The 26,030-nt window shown below is 47.8% G+C and overlaps 3 protein-coding genes across 3 annotated transcripts; 2 read left to right on the top strand and 1 right to left on the bottom strand.

Annotated features, from left to right (window-relative positions):
* The first annotated feature begins 2,233 nt into the window (after positions 1 to 2,233).
* On the top strand, positions 2,234 to 16,047 carry LOC143831594 (uncharacterized). Its single transcript, XM_077324698.1, has 8 exons — positions 2,234 to 2,639; positions 3,712 to 3,807; positions 6,350 to 6,562; positions 7,406 to 7,428; positions 8,305 to 8,408; positions 9,918 to 10,097; positions 12,954 to 13,094; positions 15,132 to 16,047. Exons 2-8 carry the CDS (start codon positions 3,742 to 3,744, stop codon positions 15,674 to 15,676), a joined length of 1,272 nt encoding a protein of 423 aa, XP_077180813.1. The 5' UTR covers positions 2,234 to 2,639; positions 3,712 to 3,741; the 3' UTR covers positions 15,677 to 16,047.
* A 2,787-nt stretch (positions 16,048 to 18,834) lies between these two features.
* Positions 18,835 to 20,286, bottom strand: LOC143831606 (histone H2A-like). Its single transcript, XM_077324719.1, has one exon. It carries the CDS (start codon positions 20,133 to 20,135, stop codon positions 19,659 to 19,661), a length of 477 nt encoding a protein of 158 aa, XP_077180834.1. The 5' UTR covers positions 20,136 to 20,286; the 3' UTR covers positions 18,835 to 19,658.
* Positions 20,287 to 22,700: 2,414 nt separating this feature from the next.
* Positions 22,701 to 23,911, top strand: LOC143831611 (histone H2A-like). Its single transcript, XM_077324730.1, has one exon. The coding sequence runs from the start codon at positions 22,836 to 22,838 to the stop codon at positions 23,310 to 23,312; it is 477 nt and encodes a 158-aa protein (XP_077180845.1). The 5' UTR covers positions 22,701 to 22,835; the 3' UTR covers positions 23,313 to 23,911.
* Positions 23,912 to 26,030: the final 2,119 nt, after the last annotated feature.

Here is a 26,030-nt window from a genome sequence, read left to right as displayed (position 1 = left end):
AGTTTTTTACTGCGGGGGGGCGGGGAGAGGGAGCCGCGGTCCGACACCAGGCCGCGGCCCACAGGTTGGGGACCACTGTTGTAGAGTCCAGGACAGCAGAATCACCTTGTTGGGATGAGAGGTAACACATTTCTAGAACTTTTGCTCAGCTATTAGCTACTGAGCAATGATTTTGCAGCCAGATTTATTTTCTGATTCAGCAGGCTTGTTCTATAGCAGAGAGTACAATTTGCTGTCCACTTTCTCGATAAGCTGGTAGAATGAGGCTCACAGAGAGTAACGTCTATGTTAAAACTAAACTCAAACTGCTTGTCTCAAGGCCAGGATGAAGAATGGGGAGGTACCACGGCTTCTGCTCATGTAAATATTGGAGGTTGGGAGGGGTGGGGGAGGCATGCAACTTTTTGAACCCTGTCAGCAGATGATGTCCGGGATTGCAGCTTTAGCATGTCACCTGCAATTCTGATGAACACCATTTGTTAGATCTGAAGGCTCAGTCAGAACACAAACACTTCAGCTCCCACAAATAATCTCAAGAAGGGGGGGGGGGAAACTGAACTGAACCAGGGGGCACACACAGGCTAACGGGCATCTCCAAGTACTTCAGGACATGTCCCCTAGACCCGGTATTGGCTGTTAACGCTCCCTTATGATTGGCTACTAACACACTTCTCGGATTGGTCGCTTGGTGTAATCTGACGAATCCCAAGAGAGGAGCAAGGAGCCAGGTCCTGGCTCAAGCCCAGAGGCCTTCAATTTACTTCATGAACATTCACAACACCATAAATGTAGTAGTTTCTACTCACACCAGCAGTGGCTCTCCAGCAGAGGTCTTTCACATCACTTCCTGCCAGATCTTTTAACTGGAGATGCCTGGGATTGAACCTGGGACCTTCTGCATGCCAAGCAAGGGCTCTACCACTGAGTCCTATGTCATTACAAAGATGTCCCACATTTGGAGGGGAGGAGGGGGAGCAGCATGGAAAGTTAGGGAACCCAATCTTTGCGTTACATGCGGTGATTCAAAGTCCTTGATTCTCTTGATATGGTTTATGGGGGCAAACAATACTAGACCTCATTCCAAAGCCTGGCCTTGTGGGCAGAATTTTGATCTTGGTTCTGGAAGATGTGTGTTCGAATCCTTCCTTTGCCACTGACTAAATCCAGGAAGATGAAACTCAAATACTTTGGTCACCTCGCGAGAAGGAAGGACTCCCTGGAGAAGAGCCTTATGCTGGGAGCGATTGAGGGCAAAAGAAGAAGGGGGCGACAGAGAATGAGGTGGATGGATGGAGTCACTGAAGCAGTCGGTGCAAACTTAAATGGACCCCGGGGAATGGTAGAGGATAGGAAGGCCTGGAGGATCATTGTCCCTGGGGTCACAATGGGTCGGACCCGACTTCGCACCTAAGAACAACAAAATCCAGGAAGCCAGTTCTTTTCAAATATTTCTCCATCTTGATGTATCTTGAGCCCTTTGTGAACAGATGGGGTCCGAATGTTTAAGACACACAGCGTGGCATAGTGGCTGAAAAGCTGGACCTGGGAGACATGAAGGCCCAGGTTGCCATGAAGCCTGACAAAATGTAGAGATGACAATGTCTGCCATCCTACAGGGTCTTTTTGGCTTTTTTTTTTTTAAGATTTCTATTTGTTTCAGATTTAATGCAAAATGGGGGGCACAAACCGCTAAGGAGAAAAAAAATAAAATAAAATGACGGTCTTGTGTAAAACGTGGTGCAATTTTGACCTTGGTCGTCTTCGGAGCAAAAGAGGAAGTAGGTCACTATTTTCAATTGCAGGTGGTAAACAGACTGGTACGTAAGAATGTACAAAAAGCCCTGTTGGATCATAATTTTTTTACAAGCCTTTCTCAAGCCCCCACTTAGTCACCTTCTTCTCCACAAACAATCCTGCCATTTCCTCCTCGGAAACGGTCCCGGAAGAGAATTTACACGGCACTTGAACCCAGCTCCAACGCGCTTTCCCCCGAAGCGTGTGAACTTCTTTTCTGGATAGTTCACTTTTTTTGTCCACCAATGAAATTTAGATTGTTCAGCCAATGGACAGTTTTCTTCTTCCCCGCCTCGCCCATACTTGTCTAGAGATCACCCCCACCCCACCCCCATTATCTACCCAAAACCACACGGGTCCGTGCCTGTCGTGTGTGTGTGTGTGTTTGTTTGTGTCTGTTTCTCTATGCACGCGGGAAATCCCAATGGCCACGGGAGGGGATCCAGTTGCAGCTCTCCAAGATGAATCGACCTGCGCCATCTGCTTGGATTATTTCCAAGATCCGCTGATGATCACCGACTGCGGGCACAACTTCTGCCGCGCGTGCATCACCCGGTTCTGCGGCGGAGGGCCGGATCGCGGCGTCTCGTGTTGTCCCGAGTGCAGAAAGCCCTTTTCTGCGAGCAAACCGGCACTTGGGGAATCTGGCCGAGTTGATCCAGCGGTTCCCATCGCAGTGGCCGAGCGAGGCCGAAGGCGCGCAGAAAGTGTGCTGGAAGCACAAGGAAGCCCTCAAACTCTTCTGCCGAGAGGATCGAGTTTTCATCTGCGTGCTCTGCAAAGAAGCCCCAGATCACAAGACACACGCGGCGCTTCCCATAGCCCAGGCGGTGAAGGAGTACCAGGTAGGCGAGGCATAATTTAGCAGATACGCACCAGCATGAAGTTGTAAAAAAGGTCTGTGAGCGGCTTTTTAACAATCAAGACTTTTAGGCCTTTTTGCATTATAAGAGGATAGTTATTTGCTGCCGTTTTGCAAAAGAACCTCAGACTTTGGAATCTTTCCACTCTGCCTTTAGGATGAACCCGGTTTAGATTTACTTGGGAACGGGGATCGTGTCCAGTGGGATCTACTTTCAATTACACGGGCACAAGAGTTGACTGCAAATTTTCTTTTTCTCCAGACTAAGCGGACCAAATTTTGTAAACCTTTCCTCGTGTGCCTTGGCTTTATCCGTCTTTTCAAACTCTTGTGCAATCCCGTTGCTAGGCCTAAAAGCCACTTAATTTACTGTGTAATCCACCTTGAGTCCCAGAGACATAGGTGGATTATAAATAATATAAATAAATAAGCAGATCCCTGTCGGATCATAGAATCATAGAATCCTAGAGTTGGAAGGGGCCATACAGGCCATCTAGTCCAACCCCCTGCTCAACGCAGGATCAGCCCTAAGCATCCTAAAGCAATCAGACCAATGGATTACCTAGTTCAGCATTTTATTAGCAGAGTGTCCAAGGAGATACCTTTGAAAGACCTGCAAGCAAGGTACAGAAACCCAAATCTTCCCCTGTAGCCCCCATCAGTGATACAGTGCCTTTGGACATGGAGGTTCCCTTAGTCACCATGGCCAGTAGCCAGTGATGGAATTTCCCTCCAAGAGTTTGTTTAGTCAACTAGTAATCACAGGACTGCCTGGCTTTGCTAGCAAAGAAGGATCACGCTGCATATTTGGACTTATGATACTGTTTACTAATTTGCTACTAATTTACTTTCTCCTTCTATTTGTACTCTTATGATCTTTGTTCCATTGTCGGAGGAAGCTCACACCTTGAAAAAAAATTTGTTGGTCTTAAAGGTGTCACTGGACTCTAAATTTTGTATCACTACAATAGTTATCTTGAACTGCACAATGCTCTTAATGAGACCGGTTCTTGCTCCCGTGATGATGGACAGGTTAGATATCTTATTTCTTTTAGGACCAAATCCAAAATCACTTGACGTTGCTGATGAAGAGGAGAGATGAGATTCGGAAGACAAGATTGAGTAATAAGAAAGTAATTCAGGATGTTATGGTAAGTGTCATTTTCATTTGCCATCAGTTTTCTTTTTTCAATCACATGAATTCTTGTAGTTTGCAACATAGGTATGTTCTAAATAAACAAATCCTCCAAAACGTATATCATGAGCCTAGAAATTCCACTTTGGGGGTCCTCCCTTTTTACTCAGCCATCTTATACAAAATTGACCATCACAACATGCATTGGGATCGTGGTTTTATTCCCAACCCTGGTGACATAGAATTAGCAAGGAAAGTTGAAAGTGTGTGCTTGCTTAAACAATGTATGTCTCAAATGTAATTTCTTTTCTGCAAGTCAGGGGAGGCTGATGAATAGGGTGGCCAGTCTCTTGGTGTTGAGCCAGGAGATCTCCTGCAATTACAACTGATCTCTAGGCAACAGACATCAGTCTCCCTGGAGAGGCTGCTTTGGAAGAGGGACTCTATGTCACTAAATCCCATTGAAGTCCATCCCCTCCCCAAACCCTGTCTTACTAAGCCCTCCCCCTCCCAATCTCCAGGTGTTTCCCAACCTGGAACTGGCAAAATTCTGATGAAGTTTGCATACTTGAGGAAATTCTGAGTTGGACCATTGTAGAGATAAACTTCTTCTATTGAAATAATTGAATATAGTTTACGAAGTATGGGCCTGGGCCAGGTTCCGCCCTGTGACCCCTGTGGGAAATTGAGAAGTCCACACCTCTGCTGAAAAGGGGAAGGCTCTACCCTTCCCGGAATGCTCTGTTTTGCTGTAAATCAACATTTTTTTGTTTTTGTGGTTAGATTAACAAATTAGTGTACGTCATCTTTTAGGAAAGATATGACATACCAATGGGAAACCTTGTTTACGCCAGTGATTTAAATGAGCTTTTATTCTTGGTCATTTTAGTTGCTGCTTCAAATTTCCTAAATCAGTTGATCAGGATGCACCTCTACAAGATACTGAAAATTGATTTGTTTCCTAGCACAGTTTAGAATGCTGGTTTTTTACCTAAACACCTTGAGATCACAGTCTTTTTGTATCTGCTTACACCCTTGTCAGCTGAGATCAACGGCTGAGACCTATCTCCATGTTTTCCTGAGATCAGATGATTAGAGAAAAGCCCCCCCCTCTCTTTGCAATAGATGGAACTCTCCCCCCCCCCAATACTCCTCTAATTGTTCAGCCTCCAGGTGCATTCTTTCCTGTTTATTGCTGCGGTTAGCATTTAAATAGGAGGTTACTAGCTGGTCTTCTCTAATTGCTCTAAGTCTAATGCTCTTCTGTGCTATCTGATTTGTTATTATAGTCCTCATCTTGCATCACCGAGTTGGAGGCTATTTTTAAAGAAAGAGTTTCAAAAATTAAAACGTGGCTGCACTCCCTGCTTTAGGTGCCCTTTGTCACTGGCGTTGAAATAAAAAGCACTGTAAGAATTGCTCTGCTGGGTGAGACCAGTGTTCCGCCTGGCACGGGGTCCCCTTGCACAACGGCATGGCATAGAGGCCGTCCTTCCCTTGACATAAACTCATAGCAGCGGGTTTCAGAATATGGACATGGAGGATCCCTTCAGTCGCCACAGGGGGTAGCCCCTGATGGATCTCTCCTCCATGAATATCTAATGCCCTTTGATAGCCATCCTTGCTGGTGACCATCACTACCTCTGCTGGCAGGGAATGCCACCATTCAGTTAACTGTTAAGTGAAGAAGCATTCCATTTTGCCCATTCATTTCTTCGGATGCCCTTGAGGTCTAGTGTTTTTTTGGAAGAGGGAGGAAAAAATTCTGTGTTCACTGCCTCTACCGTATTCATAATGTTATAAACCTCTCCCACGTTGCCTCTAGTTGTTTTTTTTTTCCAGCATGGCAAAGCCTCAGGCTCTTCGGCATTTCGTCATAGGGAAGGTGCTCCAAGCCCTTCGTTATTGTGCCCTGTGCTTTTTCCATCCCGGCAATATCTTTGTTGAGAGGTGGCAACCAGAATCGCGCACAATAGTCCAAATGAGGCTACACCATAGGGCCAATATCAAATTGGCACTCTTATTTTCCGGCCAGATCCGAATAACCCCTAGCATGGAGTTTGTCTTTTTCCCTCCTGCATCACACTGAGTTGACCCAGAGAGCCAGTGTGGCATAGTGGTGAAGAGCCATGGCCTCTATTCTGGAGAGCCGGGTTTGATATCTCACTCTTCCACATTCAGCCAGCTGGGTGGGCTTGGGCTATTCACAGTTCTGTTAGAGATGCGCTTACAGAGCAGTTCTGTCAGAGCTCTCAACCTCACCTAGCTCCCAGGGTGTCTGTTGTGGGGAGAGGAGGGGAAGGAAATTGCCAGCTGCTTTGATACTCTTTCGGGAAGAGGGGGAAAAAACAACCCTCTTTTTGCTGAACTATCTATTTTAAGAGGTCTCTTTCCCTCTCAGTTTTAGCCTTCAAGGAGGTGGCAGGTTACAGTGAATGAGCGTTAGGGTTGTGAGTGTCCTGCGTAGTTCAGGGGGTTGGACTAGATGACCCAGGAGGTCCCTTCCAACTCTATGATTCTATGATTCTCTCTTTTTTCCTCATGCCTTTTTTCTGCAGAAGGGCATCATAGACATTAGAGAATGGAAAGAGCGCGCCTTTCCAGAGAAAAAAGTCCACACTTTGTCAGCACTGCTGAGAGACGCAGAAGAGAAGACTCTGCAGATGGCAGATGAAAACGCAAGTGACGCCCTGGAGCACAGTGCCCATCTCACCAAGCTGATCATGGAGATGGAGGCCAAGTGCCGGCAGCCGCCCTTTGAATTCCTGCAGGTGAGCCCGTGCCTGTAGCTCCTTTGTGCAGAAAAAGGAGAGGAGCCAGCAGGGTCCAGTTCACACGTCTTACTGTTTTAATCAGTGTTACCTGGTCATTTCTGCCTCTTGGCCCAAAGGGACCATCCTGTCAGTTGATGGCAGCTGGCTGGCAAAATCTAGGAGGCAGGAAACACTCCAAGGCAGGAATGCAAGTGCGGAATCTTGACAGCTGTCCGTCTAGCCGTTTGATTCCGCACTGCAGAGATACGGTGAAGGCCGTTACCTTGAGGCAAATTGGGACATCAGATCCTTTGTCAGACACCAGAATGGGACTGTGCATGCTGCACCGGCTGTGGCATAGATCAAGAAGGTGTGAATTGAATTCCCATGCAATGAAATCTATCATATTTTGGCTCGACTAATATTATAGAGTCCTAGAGTTGGTCAGGGCCATACAGGCCATCTAGTCCAACCCCCTGCTCTACGCAGGATCAGACTAAAGCATTCCACGAATATGGTGAGTTAGCAGATTGTTTGTGTCCCAGAAAGCCTTTTATGCACCATTGTAAAGCACCAAGGAAGTGACTTGTGTACCTTTTGTCTGTGTTTCTTGTTCCTTCCGAACAAGTTTTGCCTCTTTTAATATTTTAACCCAAGGTTCTCCAAATAATTGGAGGCTTGCATGTGGCTTCTTTAGATTCTGGTGTCAGATTCTGTGTTGTGGCTTAAACGCCATAGGTTCACAGCTTCAGTTGCTACCTTTGTTGAGCTTTGGGTATTAGCACCCAGCTGGCCTGTATATGGGAAAGTTTTGTGTCAGTACAGGGCATGAGAGGCTGATCTCTTTTCTCTCCCCTCTAGGACATTGGGGCCTTCCTGAGCAAGTAAGTAAAACACTTCTCTTTTGTAGGCATGTGGAACGTGCTCATCCAATTAATGTACAGTCAGCTGTGGCTCTCTAGGACAATAAAGAGTGAATGTAAGCCCAGCTGAGTAATGCAACCCCCGATGTGCATTTTATTTATGGCTAAGTTTACTTCTTTCCCAGCGTGAGAACGGAATAGCACAGTGTATGGGGACTCTGTCATGACCTCTGCTCCTCTTGCACATCGAGGAGAAAGGAGGTGGAAGAGAACTGAGCCTTTAGACTCATTCCGCACACAGTAGATAATGCACTTTCAATGCACTTTACAAGTAGATTTTCTTGTTCTGCATAGGAAAATCCAGCTACAAAAGCACATTGAAATTGCATTATCCAATGCATGCGGAATGGGCCTTGGTCTTCCTGGGGGGCCACTGAAATATTAGTCTTTCCCCTTGGATTTTTCTCGTGAAGGGACCAAAGGATCACGCGGCTCCCACTGAACTTAACAGTATATCTTTGTTGTTGTTAAATATGTTATCATTTTGTTGGAGGCACAACTGGTATGCATGTAGGGAGGAGTGAGTAGGCTGGCAGTCACGAGGTGAGAGCGGGCAGGAAAGGGGTCTGTGTAATGCGGAAGAGGAGGCCTTGTAAGTCAGTGACATGCAGAAGGTTCCAGGTCCAACCCCTGACATTTCCAGTTCATAGGACAAGATAGGAGGTGATGTGAAAGACTTCAGCCTGCAGACAGCCCCAGCCATTCTGAGTAGACTGTAATGCCTTTGATAGACCAGGGGCCTGATTCAGTATAAAGCGGCTTCATGTGTTGGGAGCTTACATGTTGGCTCCTTTAGAGCAGTGCTCTGTTTTAATAAACATTTTTTTCTCTTTCCAGATGTGAGATAGAAATGGCTAGGACACCCAAGGCTGAACTGGGGATGCTAGCCAATTCTGTCCTTCAAAACCTGTTGATTCTGCGCAAAATGGATCTCTTGGCAGGTAGCAGATTGTTATTTAAATATCCATAATAACCAAAAGACCTAAGGGTGGCCTGGGGTAGCCTGATTTTGTCAGATCTCAGAATCCCTGGGCAGCACAGCTGAGGGACCGCCCAGGAAGTTCCAGGGCTGCTGTGCAGAACAGGCCTTGACAAACCACCTCTGAACATCTCTTGCTTCAAAACTCTTCGGGGGGTCACCATAACTTGACTGTGACTTGATGGTGTCTTCCCCATTCACTGCAGGGATCAGCCAGCTTTCTTTTGCTTTAAGAAAATTGACAGTGTCTTAAACCACAACAGGAGAAATGGTTGTCGTGACGGGTATATATAGAACTGCTTTCTCATATCTGCAAACCAGGATTGCTGCTTATGGAGTTAAACTCTCATGCTTTGTTCCATCTCTAGTCATCGGACCAAATTTCTGCTCTTGCAAGAACATCAGTCAGTTTGATCTTTATGCTGCACCTCATTCCTTTTTTATGTGCAGTGGATTTTACTTGCATTTTGCAGAGGATATGCCTCTTGGAAACTGCTTGGGTGGTTCACTGTGGAGGACACTGCATTTGATAGGGGCAGACTAGCTATTTCTTTCTGGATCACAAGGGCCCATTATGCACGGCCGCCGAACCGGCGATTTCGGGTCACATGGAAAACGCGGAGGGGGAAGACGCGAAGCACACCGGTTATGCACGGGACGGGGTGCGACGGTGGCAAAACCCAGAGTAACTGATTATGCACGCGGCGACCCAGGTGCCGCCTCTGGTTGCACCCCGGTCACCCGGAAGCTGCGCTTTCTTCTGCGTTTCGCTAACGCGGCTTTTTTTGCGGCCTGCACCAAAGCTGCAGCCGGTTGCAGCCGGCACCGTGCGTTATCCGTGATTTTAGTCGCGGCCATTCCACCCCGAATGTGCGTTATTCCCCCCGTGCATGATGGGTCAAAGTGATGTATACAACGTTCCCGGCCCTAGGGAACCATGCCTAGCCTCGACCAGGGCCAGGGCTTTTTTGGTCCTGGCCCCTACCTGGTGGAATGAGCTCCTGGGTGAGCTGCGGGCCCTGTGGGATTTGTCAGCTTTCCGCAGGGCCTGTAAAATGGAGCTCTTCCACCAGGCTTATGATTGATGCTGGGGTCAGCGAATTAGAGTCATCGCCCCCCCCCCCCACCTTGGGATTGGAAGTATACATCATTCCTCTCCACTCTCCCTGCCGCTTTGGTAGTGGGGGTGGTAATGTGGTTTTTCCCATCATGTTGGGATTTTTAAAGTCTTTAATGGGAATTTTAATGGAGTTAAGACTATCGTTACCCGCCACGAGCCTCTTAGGGAGTGGCAGGAAATAAATCCAGTAATAATAATAATAATAATTGCAGGATTTACACAGACACGGATAAAAAACTGCAGTGTACCAGTAGGCCAACCTGAGGTTTTTTTTGAGATGTTGCTATGCCCAGCCCTCAAAACGACCCACGAAGGGAATTAGGTGATGACAACTAAACTTTTTCCATGTAGGAGGCAACCCGACACGTGATTTCAGCAAGCCCAGGGCTTCAGGAACCTCCTTGCTACTCGCCCAACAGCCTGCCAATCAACAAAGAGGATCTCCAGCTTGCCTGCCTGCCAGTCAACGAGCTCATTCCCACACTTTTCTGCCTGCCCATCCTGGGCAGCAGCCAGGAGGAGCTGAGACAGGTGAGAGGATGGCTGGAGACTGGGGGAATATACCCTGGTGCCGAAGAACCCCCAGAAAACCGAGGACTGGATCACGGGTGCAGCTTCCTAAATATCTTTTTCAGCAATTAACAGCATGAGAAACTAGTCAAGGCAAGGTCTTAGCATGTTGGGAAGAAAGGAGATAGTGATGGTCATAGTTGGCAGATGCCTAGTATATGTTTGGTTTCTTAGCATCCCTGGACAAATAACTCAATGTGATGTAAGAAGCAAGAGTTCTAGGGGGAGACCTTGGCTACCTTTCCTGAGTCCCTCTGTCCTGTACCTGTCTTTTACATTTTCATTCCAGAGGAACTCCAGGCAATGTGCATGGTTTCCCCATCCCCACTTTATCCTTGTGAGGTGGGTTAAGCTGGGAAGCTATCCGTCCCAGAGTTACCCAGTAAACTTCATGGCAAAATGTGTGATTTGAATGGAAGGCTCTTGAAGGTCACAGTCTGACATGCTGATCACTGTGCTGTGCCAATCCCAAGACCTGGAATTCTGATACAGGGTGTTGGGTGCAACCACAAAATGGCTTCCAATGAAGGTGGAGCCAAACACAAAATGGCTGCCACAAGAGGCGGGTGAGTATTGGTGAGAAGAGAGAGTTCTTTTTTAAAAAATACAGTGGAAAGAGGAGGAGTACATGAGAATAAAGTCAATACTACACTGGCAACAGCTGCTGAAATGTTTCAGTTAGCATTCAGAATCCCAGAAGGACCAGGTGTTCCAAAAACACTCAGCATGCACCCCAACAATCCCTCTCGGTGCCACCTTGGGGGATGATAGTGTAATGGTTCTTCTAATTAATACTGAGGTAATAATCTTTCCGTATCCCTGTTTTCTGAGGATTTAAGCTAAATGTCAGGTTAGAAGACTTGTGAACAGAACTGCAGGTTTCAATTTCAGCCCCTTTGTAACCTTAAGTATTTTGTCTTTTCCCTGATCGCAGCCACCCCCTTCTCTACCAGCTTCGATCAGTTCTGCAGGGTGGAAATGACCAGATAATGACACTCAATATATTGCAAGCCCCCTGGCCATTGTGGTGTTACCCCCCTGGAGTAGGAGGAGATAAGTCTCAGTAAGGGGTGGCATATAAATTCAGTGAATAAATAAATAATAAGGTGCAAGCTATATGTTATAAACATTTCAGTGCTTTATTGCTTCTATATCAAAATTTCTGATTTTAAACAAGTGCAATATTCTCTTTAGTATTTTTAAGGCATTTCAGGTGGATAACTGCCAATCTGTTGCTGAAAAAAATAAATGAGAGTCTAGTGTAGGGTTGCCAGTGGCCTGGAGGGAAAAATCATCCTGTCCTTTTAACAATGAGATTTTATTTACCGGTGATATAATTTACCTCCATCCCATGCAAAGCTTCAGCTGCCCATTTCCACATCTTAAGCCTCTGCTAAAAGGGACAGGAGATTTCCCCCCAGATCTGTTAGCAGCCTTTGATGATACCTTAATGAGCAGAACAAACTTTTACAATCTAAAGCCCACTTCATCAAATGAATGTTGTGGGTCCTTCTAGACAGGTGTTATAATCTCCTTGAAAATGTAGACTGGAACATTTTTTGTTGAATTTAAAAGTGCCTGACTCCTTTATCTCCCTTCAGATATGTAGGTATGTGGTCCTTTGTATTTTGAGGAAGGTGTGTGTGTTTAATTTTTATTGTTCCTTCTCTGCTGTAGTTCATGGGAGTATTCCTCCCCTGCCCCTCCGTTGGAGAGATAAGGCTGCAACCCACATAGGCTTGTCTTTTCAGGAAGAGTAGATGTGAGTGTGAAATAACTGATCACAAGTCATTGCTCTGAGAATTTTGCTTCTTGCTCCAGATAAAGTCAGGTACTTCTCTAAAAGAGCCTCTTGTGGCGCAGAGTGGTAAGGCAGCCGTCTGAAAGCTTTGCCCATAAGGCTGGGAGTTCGATCCCAGCAGCCGGCTCAAGGTTGACTCAGCCTTCCATCCTTCCGAGGTCGGTAAAATGAGTACCCAGCTTGCTGGGGGGTAAATGGTAATGACTGGGGAAGGCACTGGCAAACCACCCCGTATTGAGTCTGCCATGAAAACGCTAGAGGGCGTCACCCCAAGGGTCAGGCATGACTCGGTGCTTGCACAGGGGATACCTTTACCTTTACCTTTACTTCTCTAATGTTTCTGCTGTTCACAGTATCTGCCCTCTGGACACTTTAAATCACTTCTTTTTTTCTTAACAAAAATAGAGTCCAATAGCACCTTTAAGACCAACAAATATTTATTCAAGGCATGAGTTTTTGAGTCGGAAGCTCACGCCTTGAATAAATCTTTGTCGGTCTTGAAGGTGCTATTGGACTCTATTTTTGTTTTGCTACTACAGACCGACACGGCGGCCCACTTGAATCTATTCTTTTTTTTTCTGTTTCCTATTAGCGCTTGAGATTGTTCTCACAATGTTTTCTTCCCCTGTGCCTCCTCGGTTGACGTTACTATTTCAACATTCTCCTTCTCAGCTCCAGTATGAAAAAAACAGACCAACTCTGATGCAACTTTCTCTGAAGAATTTCTCACACACCAGACTTCCCCACCTTTTTGCACAACAGCATCTTTTGCTTTTCCTTTCACAGCATGGTGTGCGTTCATTCCTGAACATCCTTCATTTCCCACAACAAATAAGGACAATGCAAAAGAGAAATGTCATCCCTCTGTGCTGTGGCCAAGGTTCTCTGCTGGCCAGGGAAAAGAAATGCCCCATCTATGGTTAAATATGCAAGAATAGGCAGTTGACACTTTTCATGGCATGGAAGGAAACTACAGCCTGTTAAGCCTTTATTAAAGGGACTTTTCTTTTCCCCAGGCACTTGGGAGCCCGTAACTGTGCTCAGCTGCAGAGAGAACAACTTACTCAACATCATAACATTGTGGTCCAGAAGATTTCAATCCTGTCATGTTATTTCTCCTGAAAAACCTCTGATTCTCGCGCCAGACACTGAACCATGTAAGTTTGATTCTAATTAGAAGAGGAATGCAATGATGTTTACACAAAGGGAGGGGGAAGATGCAAGTTCTTAGAAGGTTCCAGGCTGTGAAGGGAGGACCTCTGTCCACTGATAGAAGGTGTTGATTGTCACATTTTCATTGCCTTTTTCCTCCGAGTTTGGCGTGGGTTTATCCTCACAACATCCCTGTGAGGCAAGTTAATTTGACAGGGTGAATGATTGGTCCAAGACCACGCAGTGTCCTTCCAGGACAAAGGGGGACCTGAATACATATCTCCCCAGTGCTGATCCCATAGTATAACCACAACAACCCCCCCCCCCAACACACACGCACACACACACATGGATCCACAGGACTGAGTTACAAGGAGAGAACGACTTCTGCTCGTGTGTCTTGATCATCTTTTTGCAATTTTTATCACTGGGAGCAATATTTTGGGCTGATGGAGGAGTGGGGACATGGGAAAGTTGCATTCTGCAGCCAGAAAGCCATCTGCAGAAAGGTTCTGATGAATCCAAGCCGCTCACTCCCCAAACAGAGTATTCTCAGAGCAGATTAGAAATGCAGTCAGGGTCTGAACAGTAATGCTTCTAATCTAGAATTTAGCGTCTTGCTTTCCTTACAGCAGTTCTCAGGGTATTGTGTACTGCTGGGGTTGAAGAGCAATTTACTTAAAGCCACATAAATCAGGGCCTTCAACTCTCTCTTAACCAGTTTGTTGGACCAGTTATGAATACCATCCCGTTTATTTTATGCTATCATGATACCTTTCAGAGTGACAAGCAAAAAAAGACCTATTCCCTCTGCAGACAGTAGCTTACAATCTAAATTGCAACAAAAATAGAGATTTGGGGGGGGCATCTTTGAACATATGAAGCTGATTTTTACTGAATCAGACCCTTAGCCCTCTAAGGCAGTAGTACGGCCTACTGCAAGGTCTTTCACATAACCTAACTACCTAATCCTTTTAACTGGCAATGCCAGGAATTGAACCTGGGACCTTCTGCATTCCCAGCTTATGTCCTACCACTGAGCCACAGCCCTTCTATGTGAAGACAGATTTTTTTTCCATCTGTGGACTAGAAAACATATGCTAGAATAGAGTCTGGGGCCTATTATGCACGCGTTGGATAAAGCACTTTCAATGTGTATTCGCAGCTGGAATTTTCTGTGTGGAACAGGATAACCTCCTTCTGAAGTGCATCATTCAATGTGTGCATAACGGGCCTAGTTCAGTCTTTCTTAACTTTTTTTTTCCATTGAGAAACCCCTAAAACATTCTTCATACTTTGAGAAACCCCAGAAGTGGAACCATATGGTCTATTCTGCTTAACAAATTAAAAATATATATATTAAAATTAATTAAAACTCCCACCCATTCGGGGCATCCTTCATGGGCCGTCAAGAAATCCCAGGGTTTCATGGACCCCTGGTGAGGAAAACCAGGTCCAGTTAGTCTTTCAGGGTCCAGAATACCCCTGTTTAATCTAAGCCAGGTTTTCTCAATCAGGGTTTCGTGAATCCCGGGGGTTTCTTGGCAGCCATGGAAAGGTTCCCCCAAATGAGTTGCAGCCATGGAATGGTTCCCCCAAAGGTTCCCCCAATTTTTTAAAACATATTTTAAAAACTTGTTAAACATTTATTGCAGGGGTAGTCAAACTGTGGCCCTCCAGATGTCCATGGACTGCAATTCCCATGAGCCCCTGCCAGCAGGGGCTCATGGGAATTGCAGTCCATGGACATCTGGAGGGCCACAGTTTGACTACCCCTGATTTATCGGGTGATAGGACCATATATGCCCATGTCGACTTGTGCCCCCCCCTCCAAACTGGCCTGGAGGGGAGGGGCAGGGGAGGGGTCCCGGGTGAGTGTGTTCACAGCTATGCTATGAGAAAGGCTGATCTACACTGTCGTTCTTGCATGTTTATCAAAGTCGGCTTTATTGCTCGAGATATTATTCGGCGAATGTCGGAAATTCTTCAGCCATTAAGCTGTCTGGTCGGTTTGTGTGCGTATGTCTGTCTCCCCCCTCCAGTGACTTTTGATTCACGGACAGCTCATCCTTTCCTGGTGGTCTCCAGGAGCGGCAAAAGTGCAAGGTGGGGAGGGCTGATCCGAGAAGACCTCTGCCCTGGCACCAAGAGGTTCGTCTGCAGTCGCTGCTTGCTGAGTAAACAAGGATTCACCTCCGGGACTCACTCCTGGGTCATTGAGGTGGTCAAGGAGGGGCCCTGGGCTATTGGGGTAGCTCTGGAGTCCGTGCCGAGGAAGAGGTCGGTCAATCTGAACCCCAGGGAAGGAATCTGGGCCATGGCATTTAGTGGCAGCAAATACGTGGTTCACACACCTCGTACGACCCCTCTGATTCTGAGCTCTTTACCCAGAGTAATCCAAGTGTATCTGGACTACGAAAAGGGGGAGATTGTTTTTCTGGACTTTTACAGTAAAACTCTCCTGTGTGCGTTCCTCTACATCTCTCTGTCAGGGCAGAAAGTCCATGCTTTCTTCCGTGTCGGTGGACCGTCAGCACATCTCCGGCTGTGCTGTCCAGGCTACCTTGCCAGACTTCGCTTTCCGTAACATGTGACCTTGGATGGGAAAAGAAGAAGATCTCGCGCAAGATCTGAACTATCCCATCAAGAGAAAGAAACAACCCCAAACTTAAGCCATTCTGAATAACATTTATTCAGAGGATCTTCGATTAAACTCTGATCGACAACTGAAGGCAGCAGCAGAATACAGGATGATCTTGATAGGCTTGAGAAGTGGGCTAAATTGCATAGTGCAGGCGGTTGGACTAGATGACCCACGAGGACCCTTCCAACTCTGTTATCCTATGATTCTATGAACCTGCCCAGTCTAGATTTTTTTCCTCCCCTCTTCTGTGCCAATACAATACAATACAATGTAAGCTTTAAAAGACTGGACTCGGTGGCTATCAGATTAAAACCAGCACAATCTTTGCTCTTGCTTTCTGTATTTTCTGGCTCCGTAGTGCCCAACGTGGTGGTGGTAGAGTGGTTAGACTGGGAAATTCAGCTGTACATTCACTGTGCCGCCTTAGGCCAATCCCTCTTGCGCTCTGCCTGTTCAACCCCACAAGATTGTTGTCAGGTTAATATGGGGGGGAGGGGTACAACACATATGCTGCTCTGTATTCCTTGGAATAAGGGTGGACTATAAATGCTAAGGGCTCTGGCTCAGTGGTAGAGCATCCGCTTGGCATGTACAAGGTCCCAAGTTCAATCCCTTGGCATTTCTAATTAAAAGAACGAGGCAGTTGGAGATGGGGAAGGCCTCTTCCTTCAGAGCCTCAGCCTGTCTGCATAGATTATACTGACCCTGTTGGACAAAGGGTCTGTGTCGGTAGAAGGCAGCTTCATGCAACATGGGACAGGCAGCTGTTCTCATGGTGTTCCCATCTCCTGGATGATACCACAATACCGACAACCAACAATGTGCATTCTCTTCTCTGGACAGAAGAGAGTCACTGGAAGGTGCACCTTATCTCTCTGTGGCTTCCTTTGTGCTCCTGACATCCCATCACAGACAGAGGGAACACTTGTGCTCTTTTTTATTTTGCCATAAAGTGCAACGTTATTTTGGGCCTCTTGTGGCGGAGAGTGGTAAAGCAGCCAATATGCTGTTTGAAGCTCTGCCCATGAGGCTGGGAGTTCGATCCCAGCAGCCGGCTCAAGGTCGACTCAGCCTTCCATCCTTCCGAGGTCGGTAAAATGAGCACCCAGCTTGCTGGGGGGTAAATGGTAATGACTGGGGAAGGCCCTGGCAAACCACCCCGTATTGAGTCTGCCATGAAAACGCTGGAGGGCGTCACCCCAAGGGTCAGACATGACTTGGTGCTTGCACAGGGGATACCTTTACCTTACCATGCTTGGCAGGTCCTTTGCGATAAAACAGTGTGTACCTGCTCTGGACTTAAAGCTTGTTCTGAGAAACCTTCCCTGCCAGAATGGCTTTTTGAAATCTTGCTACTGGTGACATCTTGTGGGCCAGAAAGAAATTACTTCAGTTCCTTCCAGTTCCAGAATAAAGTCGTGACAATGAGACTCCTGGGAAGGGGTCCCCCCCACTTATAAATCTTCATAAAGACTGGGGAAAAGGAAGGTCAGCTTTTCTTAAAAACTAGCCATTTTGGAGCTCTTGTGCTACCTGAAACATGGTCTAGTCATACATCAGGTGAGGTGATAGGAAGGACGACACCGTTGCATTTTGCAAGTTCAATGTTTTGCAAGATAACATGGTTCAATGTTCCCCTGGGATTTCCCATAAATGGGGAAAGTTGCAAGGCAATCCTAGGGCAAAGGTAGAACCTTTTCACCTTGACATGCCTTTTGAGAAATCTTTGCTTTTAAAAAATAAACGATTCTTAAATTCTTGTTTTAATGTAACTTTTCTGTGACTCCCAGAACAGCTGTGGAAGTGCTCGCATCTTGCACATCTGACCCCTTCTGCCATGAAGGTCAGCGTAGTGCGCATTTTATCCTCACAACCCTGTAAGGTAGATTAGGCTGAGCCTGTGTGACCCGCTTTCCACCACTCTGAGCTTCATGGCAGAGAGAGGATTTGAACCTGGGGTCTTCCAGATCTTAGCCTATTGCACCATACTGGAGTTCTCCAGTAAATGTCCTCACGATGCACACACTAATTTGCAACAGCCATTCTCCAGGTAAAGCTTTGCAATGGAGTGCAGAGAACAGATTTCCAATGTTTCACTCTCACAAAGCATGCTACTAGTTACTTTACTAGGCCATATTTCAGTCTGCTCTTGTTGCTTCCCCTACATCAGAAGCTGCCTAGCAGCCAGCAAACCCCCCATTCCCAAATTGAAGGATAGTCCAGCCCAGGGGTAGTCAAACTGCGGCCCTCCAGATGTCCATGGACTACAATTCCCAAGAGCCCCTGCCAGCGAATGCTGGCAGGGGCTCCTGGGAATTGTAGTCCATGGACATCTGGAGGGCCGCAGTTTGACTACCCCTGCCAGCCACAGTCCCCAGGGCATTTCTCCCAGAGAAAAAGGGTACGGGTCCAGTGGCTGAGTATACAGGGAACATGGGCAAGAAGATGAATGGATATTTAAGCAAAAGCATATTTGACAGTCAAGGGAATCAAGCAAGGCATACACACTGATGGGAACTTCTTGTTTTAGCCCATTAGCTGGGAGCCAGCTTGGTATCGTGGTTAAGAGCGGTGGCCTCTAATCTGGCGAGCCAGGTTTGATTCCCCACTTGATCTCCACATGCAGCCACCTGGGTGGCCTGGGGCTAGTTGCTGTTCTCACAGACCTGTTCTGTCAGAGTTCTCAGCCCCACCTACCTCACAGGGGTATGTATTGTGGGAAGAGGAAGGGAAGGCAACTGTAAACCGCTTTGAGACTCCTTTAGGCAGTATTAAGTGGGGTATAAAAACCAACTCCTTTGGTTTTCATACCCCACTTAATAGAACAACTTTGTGCCTCTGCAGTTCCTTCAGGGTGATTTGGCTAAACAGGTCACAACCCAGTATCTCTCAAAGGATGTTGGAAAAAATTCAAAAGACAGAAATAAAGTGTACCAAAAAAACCCCAGGCTGCTATGGAATTTAATTACAGTCTTTACTGTTAATGCCAGCCAACAAAGCTTTTACTGATAACATCTTTTTAGCAATTGATATTAGTATACAGAAGCATCATAAACAAATGCTGAAACAAAGAGCACAAAATGCTGTTCAAAAGACATTAGTTAAAATATTGCTGGCAGCATGCCAGGAAAGGCAGGGTATAACCCGAAAAGTAATTTAAAAAATAACAGTAAAGACTATTAAGTTCAATATCAGCTTGATTTTTTGCTTCATTGAGACCTTTCGCTTTATATCTAAAAATTGACAACCGTATTCTGAAATGATAGTTTAGAGGCAAGTCCCACTTGGAAGAAGTTTGAAAGCCCCTGGGCTAAGATAAAAATATCATTTAGCTTGGAGAACTGAAGACATTATGTTACAAAGCAGAGATGTCTCAAGTTGTAAACAGAGCAAGAGCTGCAGAGCCAACCAAATGTCTCCTCTAAGAGGTTTGTCCTCGTCCAGCCACTTCCCCCAAACTTTAAATCAGCTGCAGCCACTATTACAGCTGGTATATAAAGGCACTTTCCAAGGATGCATTTGGCCCTCATATTATATTACATAGAAGCCTCCATGTTCAGTAGTGGCCATCCGATTACTATTAGGAGCCCTGGCTGCTGTTACAAGCGAAATGCTATATTCCACCTTTGAATATTCATCCCCTCTTATCAAGCTAAGGGCTTTTCTCTAAAACTTGTTAGCCGGTTATTTCAAACAAGTGTAATCAGCTCAGAGACTAGGCAACGACTCTTGTCCTGACTTGAACCAATCATAATTCGCTCCAGCCCGTTTTTCGGGAGCCCTGGGACAAACGGATTTGAGTATCATGGACACCAGGACACGTAAAGAAGACAGCCGCTTTTTCAGACTTGTGTGGGTGGCTCTGAAAAGAGCCTTTGGGTCTTGACTAAGATTTGCTCCTGGCCGGGATAAACCTGTGCTGCCTTCACTGGACGGCCACCGGGGCGGTGGATGGCTTGAGGGCCGCCTTGGACGCTTTCGTGGACTTGCTCATGCCGCTGCTGCCACCCGCTTGTTTGGTGCCGCCGTGCAGCGCCTCCGTCTTCTTGGGCAGTAGGATGGCGTGGATGTTGGGCAGCACCCCGCCCTGCGCGATGGTCACGCCGCCCAGCAGCTTGTTCAGCTCCTCGTCGTTACGCACGGCCAGCTGCAGGTGGCGCGGGATGATGCGGCTCTTCTTGTTGTCTCGCGCCGCGTTGCCCGCCAGCTCCAGTATCTCGGCCGTCAGGTACTCCAGCACGGCCGCCAAGTACACGGGCGCTCCGCCGCCGATGCGCTCCGCGTAGTTGCCCTTGCGCAGCAGACGGTGCACGCGCCCCACCGGGAACTGCAGCCCGGCCCGCGACGAACGAGACTTCGCCTTCGCACGCGCCTTCCCGCCCGTCTTCCCGCGCCCAGACATCGCACCACGAAGCAACCAACTGCCACTGGGTGAGAACCGCCGCGCTCGGACGCCTTTTATACGCTCGCCGGAGACCCTGGCTTGTCGCGATTGGTCGAAGAGGGCAGGCCAATGGGGGGACGCATTCGGGTTCCACCAATAGGACGACAGCATTCGCCGCGAGGGAAAAGAAACACCTCGTGTTCGTCAGCCTTCGCATCCGAATCCCATTTGAAAGGAAACAGTGGAGAGCGTCAACGGTTCTCCCGTCCCTCGACTACCCGCGCCCGCCCTTGAGTGGTCTAAATGAATCTTGCCGCTCTATGGAAGAGCGGAAGGTCCTGCCGTACTTAGCGCGCATGTTGAATGACAAACTTCACTTTAGTCTTTGTTAAACGTGTATCAGTTTCTCTTGCTGAAGAAACGCCAGGCTCAGGCTTGAGGGCGCCCCGCTGAGCCCTTCAGAGGAAGGGGGGAAAAAAGCGCGCGAAGAGTTGCCCTCCCTCCCCGTATCTACCGCACCGCTTTTTACTTAACCACAGCGAAGCGGGCAGAACTTTGTAGGGCGGTCCCGAAACATTAAAAGCTTGAGCATGGCTAAAGCGCTGAAATTTAAGCGCTTTTTATCCATTGAGGGAGCGCGCGCGTGCTTTTTAAAAACCCCGGCCAATACTTCCCACTTGAAACGCCCACGTTTTGGGCCGTGCGACGGTAGCGCTTCTTACTCGCGACCTTAGTCTCCTTAGGACGACAGCATTCGCCGCGAGGGAAAAGGAACACCTCGTGATTTTCAGCCTTCGCATCCGAATCCCATTTGAAAGGAAACGGTGGAGAGCGTCAACGGTTCTCCCGTCCCTCGACTACCCGCGCCCGCCCTTGAGTGGTCTAAATGAATCTTGCCGTTCTAAAACTGAAGGTCCTGCAGTAAATTGGTATGCATGCCGAGGCAAATCGCGCCGGTCCTTTTCAGACGCGGATTCGTTTGCTGAGGAAATGCCAGGCGCGAAAAGTGTATAGAGGGGCGAGACTTGAGGGCGCCGGTCTGGCCCCTGAAGATGGAGGATGACCGCTCGGGTAATCGCCCTTCAATGTCAAACCCCCCCCCCCTTTATGCACTCCTGTAATTAGGCAGCGGAGAGGACGACGTTTAAACAGCAGTCACTAAATAAGTCAAAATACTGGCATGAACAAAGAGTGGAAGTAATATATTTTTAGGAGGGTTGCATTCATTTTTTACTTTATACAAGAGGGCAATTTTTAACAGCGAGACCCTCCGTGCTGCCGCCAGCTCTGGTATTCAGACGTTTGCCCTCTTTGCATATGGAGTGCCCCTTACTCGCCATGACTTGTCGCAGCCTGAGCTTCATGGTATAAACAGCGTGCAACAAATGATTTATTAAGCACGCTTCGGTCAACGGGAGAGATTTTCGGACTGCTTGAGCGGCTCGTAAATCTCGAGCCTCAGGATAGCTCCTACCTCCCTCCCCACCCCCGCCTTTCAGGCCGGTGCTATTGATTGTATTTCCAGGCACTCACGGGACGGGAGGCTGCGGCGTAAGAAACCTTGTATAAACAAAGAGGACGACGGATATCGGGCCAAGCCTTCCAGCTGCTGATCCCAAGTCGCTGTCGGGGCTAGATTCCCATCCCTGCTGACTGAGACGTTTAGTTCAGAGTACGAATCTCCCCGAGACTGTTTCCCGAAGGACATGATAATACGTAAAGATCTGAGAGATAATTACTATTGAGACACACGGGGGAATTCTTAAGCAAATTCATATCCAGTTTTCCTTGCTGCTAGCTGTCATTTGAAAACCACGCAGATTTCTTAAATGGCTTCCTATATATGGTGCGACTATCCGTGATCCCAGCTCAGGACAACAGTTTGAAAGGCAAGGCCGTGAGAACCGAATCAACATTAAGCAAGAATTGGTTCCTGCAAATGAAAGTGAGGTAGAGCAGCACTGTGGGATCCGCGAAGACTAAGGTCGCGAGTAAGAAGCGCTACCGTCGCACGGCCCAAAACGTGGGTGTTTCAAGTGGAAAGTATTGGCCGGGGTTTTTAAAAAGCACGCGCGCGCTCCCTCAATAGATAAAAAGCGCTTAAATATCAGCGCTTTAGCCATGCCCAAGGTTTCATTTAATGTTTCGGGACCGCCCTACAAAGTTCTGCCCGCTTCGTTGTGGTTAAGTAACGAGCGGTGCGGTAGACACGGGGAGGGAGGGAAATACGCGGCGCCGGACGGCAACTCTTCGCGCGCTTTTTTTTTTTTTCCTCTGAAGGGCTCAGCGGGGCGCCCTCAAGCCTGAGCCTGGCGTTTCTTCAGCAACAGAAACAGATACACGTTTAACAAAGACTAAAGTGAAGTTTGTCATTCAATATGCGCGCTAAGTACGGCAGGACCTTCCACTCTTCCATAGAGCGGCAAGATTTATTTAGACCACTCAAGGGCGGGCGCGGGTAGTCGAGGGACGGGAGAACCGTTGGCGCTCTCCACCGTTTCCTTTCAAATGGGATTCGGATGCGAAGGGTGAAGAACACGAGGTGTTCCTTTTCCCTCGCGGCGAATGCTGTCGTCCTATTGGTGGAACCCGAAGGCGTCTCCCCATTGGCCTGTTGTCTCTGACCAATCGCGGCAAGGCAGGGTCTCCGGCGAGCGTATAAAAGGCGTCCGAGCGCGGCGGTTCTCACCCAGTGGCGGTTGGTCGCTTCGTGGCGCGATGTCTGGGCGCGGGAAGACGGGCGGGAAGGCGCGTGCGAAGGCGAAGTCTCGTTCGTCGCGGGCCGGGCTGCAGTTCCCGGTGGGGCGCGTGCACCGTCTGCTGCGCAAGGGCAACTATGCGGAGCGCATCGGCGGCGGAGCGCCCGTGTACTTGGCGGCCGTGCTGGAGTACCTGACGGCCGAGATCCTGGAGCTGGCGGGCAACGCGGCGCGGGACAACAAGAAGAGCCGCATCATCCCGCGCCACCTGCAGCTGGCCGTGCGCAACGACGAGGAGCTGAACAAGCTGCTGGGCGGCGTGACCATCGCGCAGGGCGGGGTGCTGCCCAACATCCACGCCATCCTGCTGCCCAAGAAGACGGAGGCGCTGCACGGCGGCGCCAAGCAAGCCGGCGGCAGCAGCGGCATGAGCAAGTCCACAAAAGCGTCCAAGGCGGCCCTCAAGCCGTCCACCGCCCCGGTGGCCGTCCAGTGAAGGCAGCCCAAGCTTATCCCGGCCAGGAGCAAATCTTAGTCAAGACCCAAAGGCTCTTTTCAGAGCCACCCACACAAGTCTGAAAAAGCGGCTGTCACTCTGGAGTGTCCCTGTGTACAAAGCTCAAGAACTTATAGGGGGTTCTGCAAAGAATTGGCAGACTGAGGCACCATTTGCTAATGCTTAAACATACTGTACCCAGCCAAAATTTATCTTTGCCCACCCATTAGATGCACCTTTGGCACTGTTGTTTAATGCACCATGAAATACAGCCAGCAGTGGATGTTCTGACCCAGTAATGGGAAGGGTGGCAGCATCACTAAAGGTTTATGCTGCCCTTCCCAGGAGCCCTAGGCATTGTATTTGATTCATCTTTACTCTCCTGGCTACCTACCATAGGCTGAGGCTTAATGTCCACTAATCTAAACTTAGTGCACTCTTGGCTCTAACTACTTTGAGGTGATGCCTTTCCCTCTTCCTTCTGTGACTGACACAGTCTGGTTTCCCCGGGGCACAACACTTTGCTTTCACCTGGACCACCGAGCTACTGCAGCATTTTTGTTTGGCAAAAGCAGTTCGTAGGACAATTGCAAGATGATTGCTGGTATCACTATTAAAAAAATATAAATCTGCCTTTCTTGGTCATCTGGATAAACCCAGATTTCTCTAGTCCAGGCCCTATGCCAGGGGAAGCCAAACTGGCCCTCCGAGTGTCCATGCACTACAATTATGAGCCCCTGCCTGTATGCACTTCCAGGGACTCATGGTAATTATAGTCTATGGACATCTGGAGAGCCACAGTTTGGCCACCCCAGCCCTACATGGTACCCATGGGCACCACAGTATTCTCCCAAACCTTTCCTGTTGTTCCCCAAGTATTTAAAAAATGGGTGGGGCCAGTGAGGCCTTTGACCAGCAGGGCTTCTGATCGGCCTTTGGACACCTGACTGGCTATACAAGAGTCTTCATTATGTGACTGAATATAAGCTGTTTATATGCAAGGAAATATTTCCATCAAATAATATCCATTTTGAAAGGCTTCCTGTTAAGAGCATCCGTGTTAAGTGCTGAAGAGTCACTATTAGAGTTACGCATAACCCCTTTATCTGAACATAGTATCAGAGGGTAATATTGTGATATTGTTACCCGCCACGAGCCGCAAGGGAGTGGCGGGCTATAAATCTAATTTTTAAAAAAATAGTGTTAGACTGCACTGCAGTAGAACTGCTAAATTCAAGTCCAGTAGCACCTTAAGAGCTCAGCAAGGTTTCCAGAGTATGTGCTTTTAAGAATCTGAAAACTCGGGCCTTGAAAATCTTGCTGTGCTCTAAGATGCTAGCTCATTTCCTGACATTGTAGCTCTCCCTCCTATGGCATCCATTTTGTTGGCTTAACCTCCCATGGCAGCCATTTTGTGGCTGCCCTCAACAACCTATGTCAAAATTCTAAACGTGTCTGCAGGCTCAAAAAAGTTTGTGGATTCCAGACCTCTGCTGTTGCAGACCTGGCCAGACCTTTCTGGTTGGAAGGCCTCATCCACATCTAAAGGTTGGTCTCTCAGGTGCTTCTTGCTCTTCTACTGTAGACCAGCATAACCACCAACCTCATTTTACTGTTACCCTCACCCCCTCTGTTACACAAAATGCAGTTACATAAAACACAGCCTGGTATAGCAGGATGGGATTGGGCCTGGGTTCAAATCCTTCCTCAGCTGTGAAGCTTTCTTGGTCACCTTCAGAATTACAGTTGAGGGATAAGGGCTGCTGGGTTTTCGGTCAGCTTCTAGAATTGATTGAGCAGATATTAGCAAGAGAATATTGGAGATCTCTCTCTATATATCCAATCAGCTGGATCTACATGATTCCTGCTAACTGAAGGGGAAATGTGATTTCCCACGAATTCCCCCTTCCTGCTATAGACCCTTCATGTTGCCCCTCATGCCATTCCTGAGGGTACCCTGTCCTACAAGAGCAGCATTGAAAGGACATCAATAGCTTATCCTAGGATGGGTGTGAAGAAGTTCTGTCATTTCAGATCCAACTTGTTGATTCCTGCAGACCAAGAGGCACAGGAATAACTTCACACTCTATTTTCCCCGTGGCCTGTCAGCAACTTGATACCATTATAAGGTGGGTTTGACTCTCTGCTTTCAAAACCCAGTTCTTTTGAACATCTATTTTTTTGGGAATTAGAGGTTCTAGCCCATGTACCTTCTTCTCTTCTTTCTGCCTGCTTCTCTCTCACCCCTCACTTCTTTCTGAGCATTACTGCCTTTTACTACATTGTTTTCCTCACCTTTACCACTGACCTACCCAATAATTATTCACAGGGAATGTATCTAATGAAATTGGCTAACCCTCCCCTGCCGATGCTTGACAACTGTTTTTTTTGAGAGCCAGAACTGCCTCTTCAGTCAGAGATGCACTGATGAAACTCAGATAAACTGAGATACCCCCCCTTTTTTTTTTACAGGTCATAGTAACCCTGGGGCAAAGTATATGGAGGGCTTTTACATGCTGTGTCCACCTTCTCAGGTTGCCTCGCAGAACCCTGCCCCTACAGAAACCCTGAGAATCCTAGAATCCTAGAGTTGGAAGGGGCCATACAGGCCACAGAATCCTAGAATCATAGAGTTGGAAGGGGCCATACAGGCCATAGAATCCTAGAATCCTAGAGTTGGAAGGGGCCATACAGGCCACAGAATCCTAGAATCATAGA

This window comes from Paroedura picta, chromosome 3, assembly GCF_049243985.1.
Source record: "Paroedura picta isolate Pp20150507F chromosome 3, Ppicta_v3.0, whole genome shotgun sequence".
Lineage (NCBI taxonomy): Eukaryota > Metazoa > Chordata > Lepidosauria > Squamata > Gekkonidae > Paroedura > Paroedura picta.
The sequence above is the reverse complement of the archived record's forward strand: the minus strand, read 5'-3'. Positions and strand labels throughout refer to the sequence as shown.

What these genes read in the sequence shown, in the direction of transcription:
- LOC143831594 (XM_077324698.1), top strand. Translation starts at nt 3,742, where the DNA reads ATGAAGAGGAGAGATGAGATTCGGAAGACAAGATTGAGTAATAAGAAA. An exon ending in AAGTAATTCAGGATGTTATG is followed by an intron (nt 3,808 to 6,349) that starts GTAAGTGTCATT and finishes TTTTTTCTGCAG; the next exon opens with AAGGGCATCATAGACATTAG. An exon ending in CAAAATGGATCTCTTGGCAG is followed by an intron (nt 8,409 to 9,917) that starts GTAGCAGATTGT and finishes TTTTCCATGTAG; the next exon opens with GAGGCAACCCGACACGTGAT.
- LOC143831606 (XM_077324719.1), bottom strand. Translation starts at nt 20,135, where the DNA reads ATGTCTGGGCGCGGGAAGACGGGCGGGAAGGCGCGTGCGAAGGCGAAG.
- LOC143831611 (XM_077324730.1), top strand. Translation starts at nt 22,836, where the DNA reads ATGTCTGGGCGCGGGAAGACGGGCGGGAAGGCGCGTGCGAAGGCGAAG.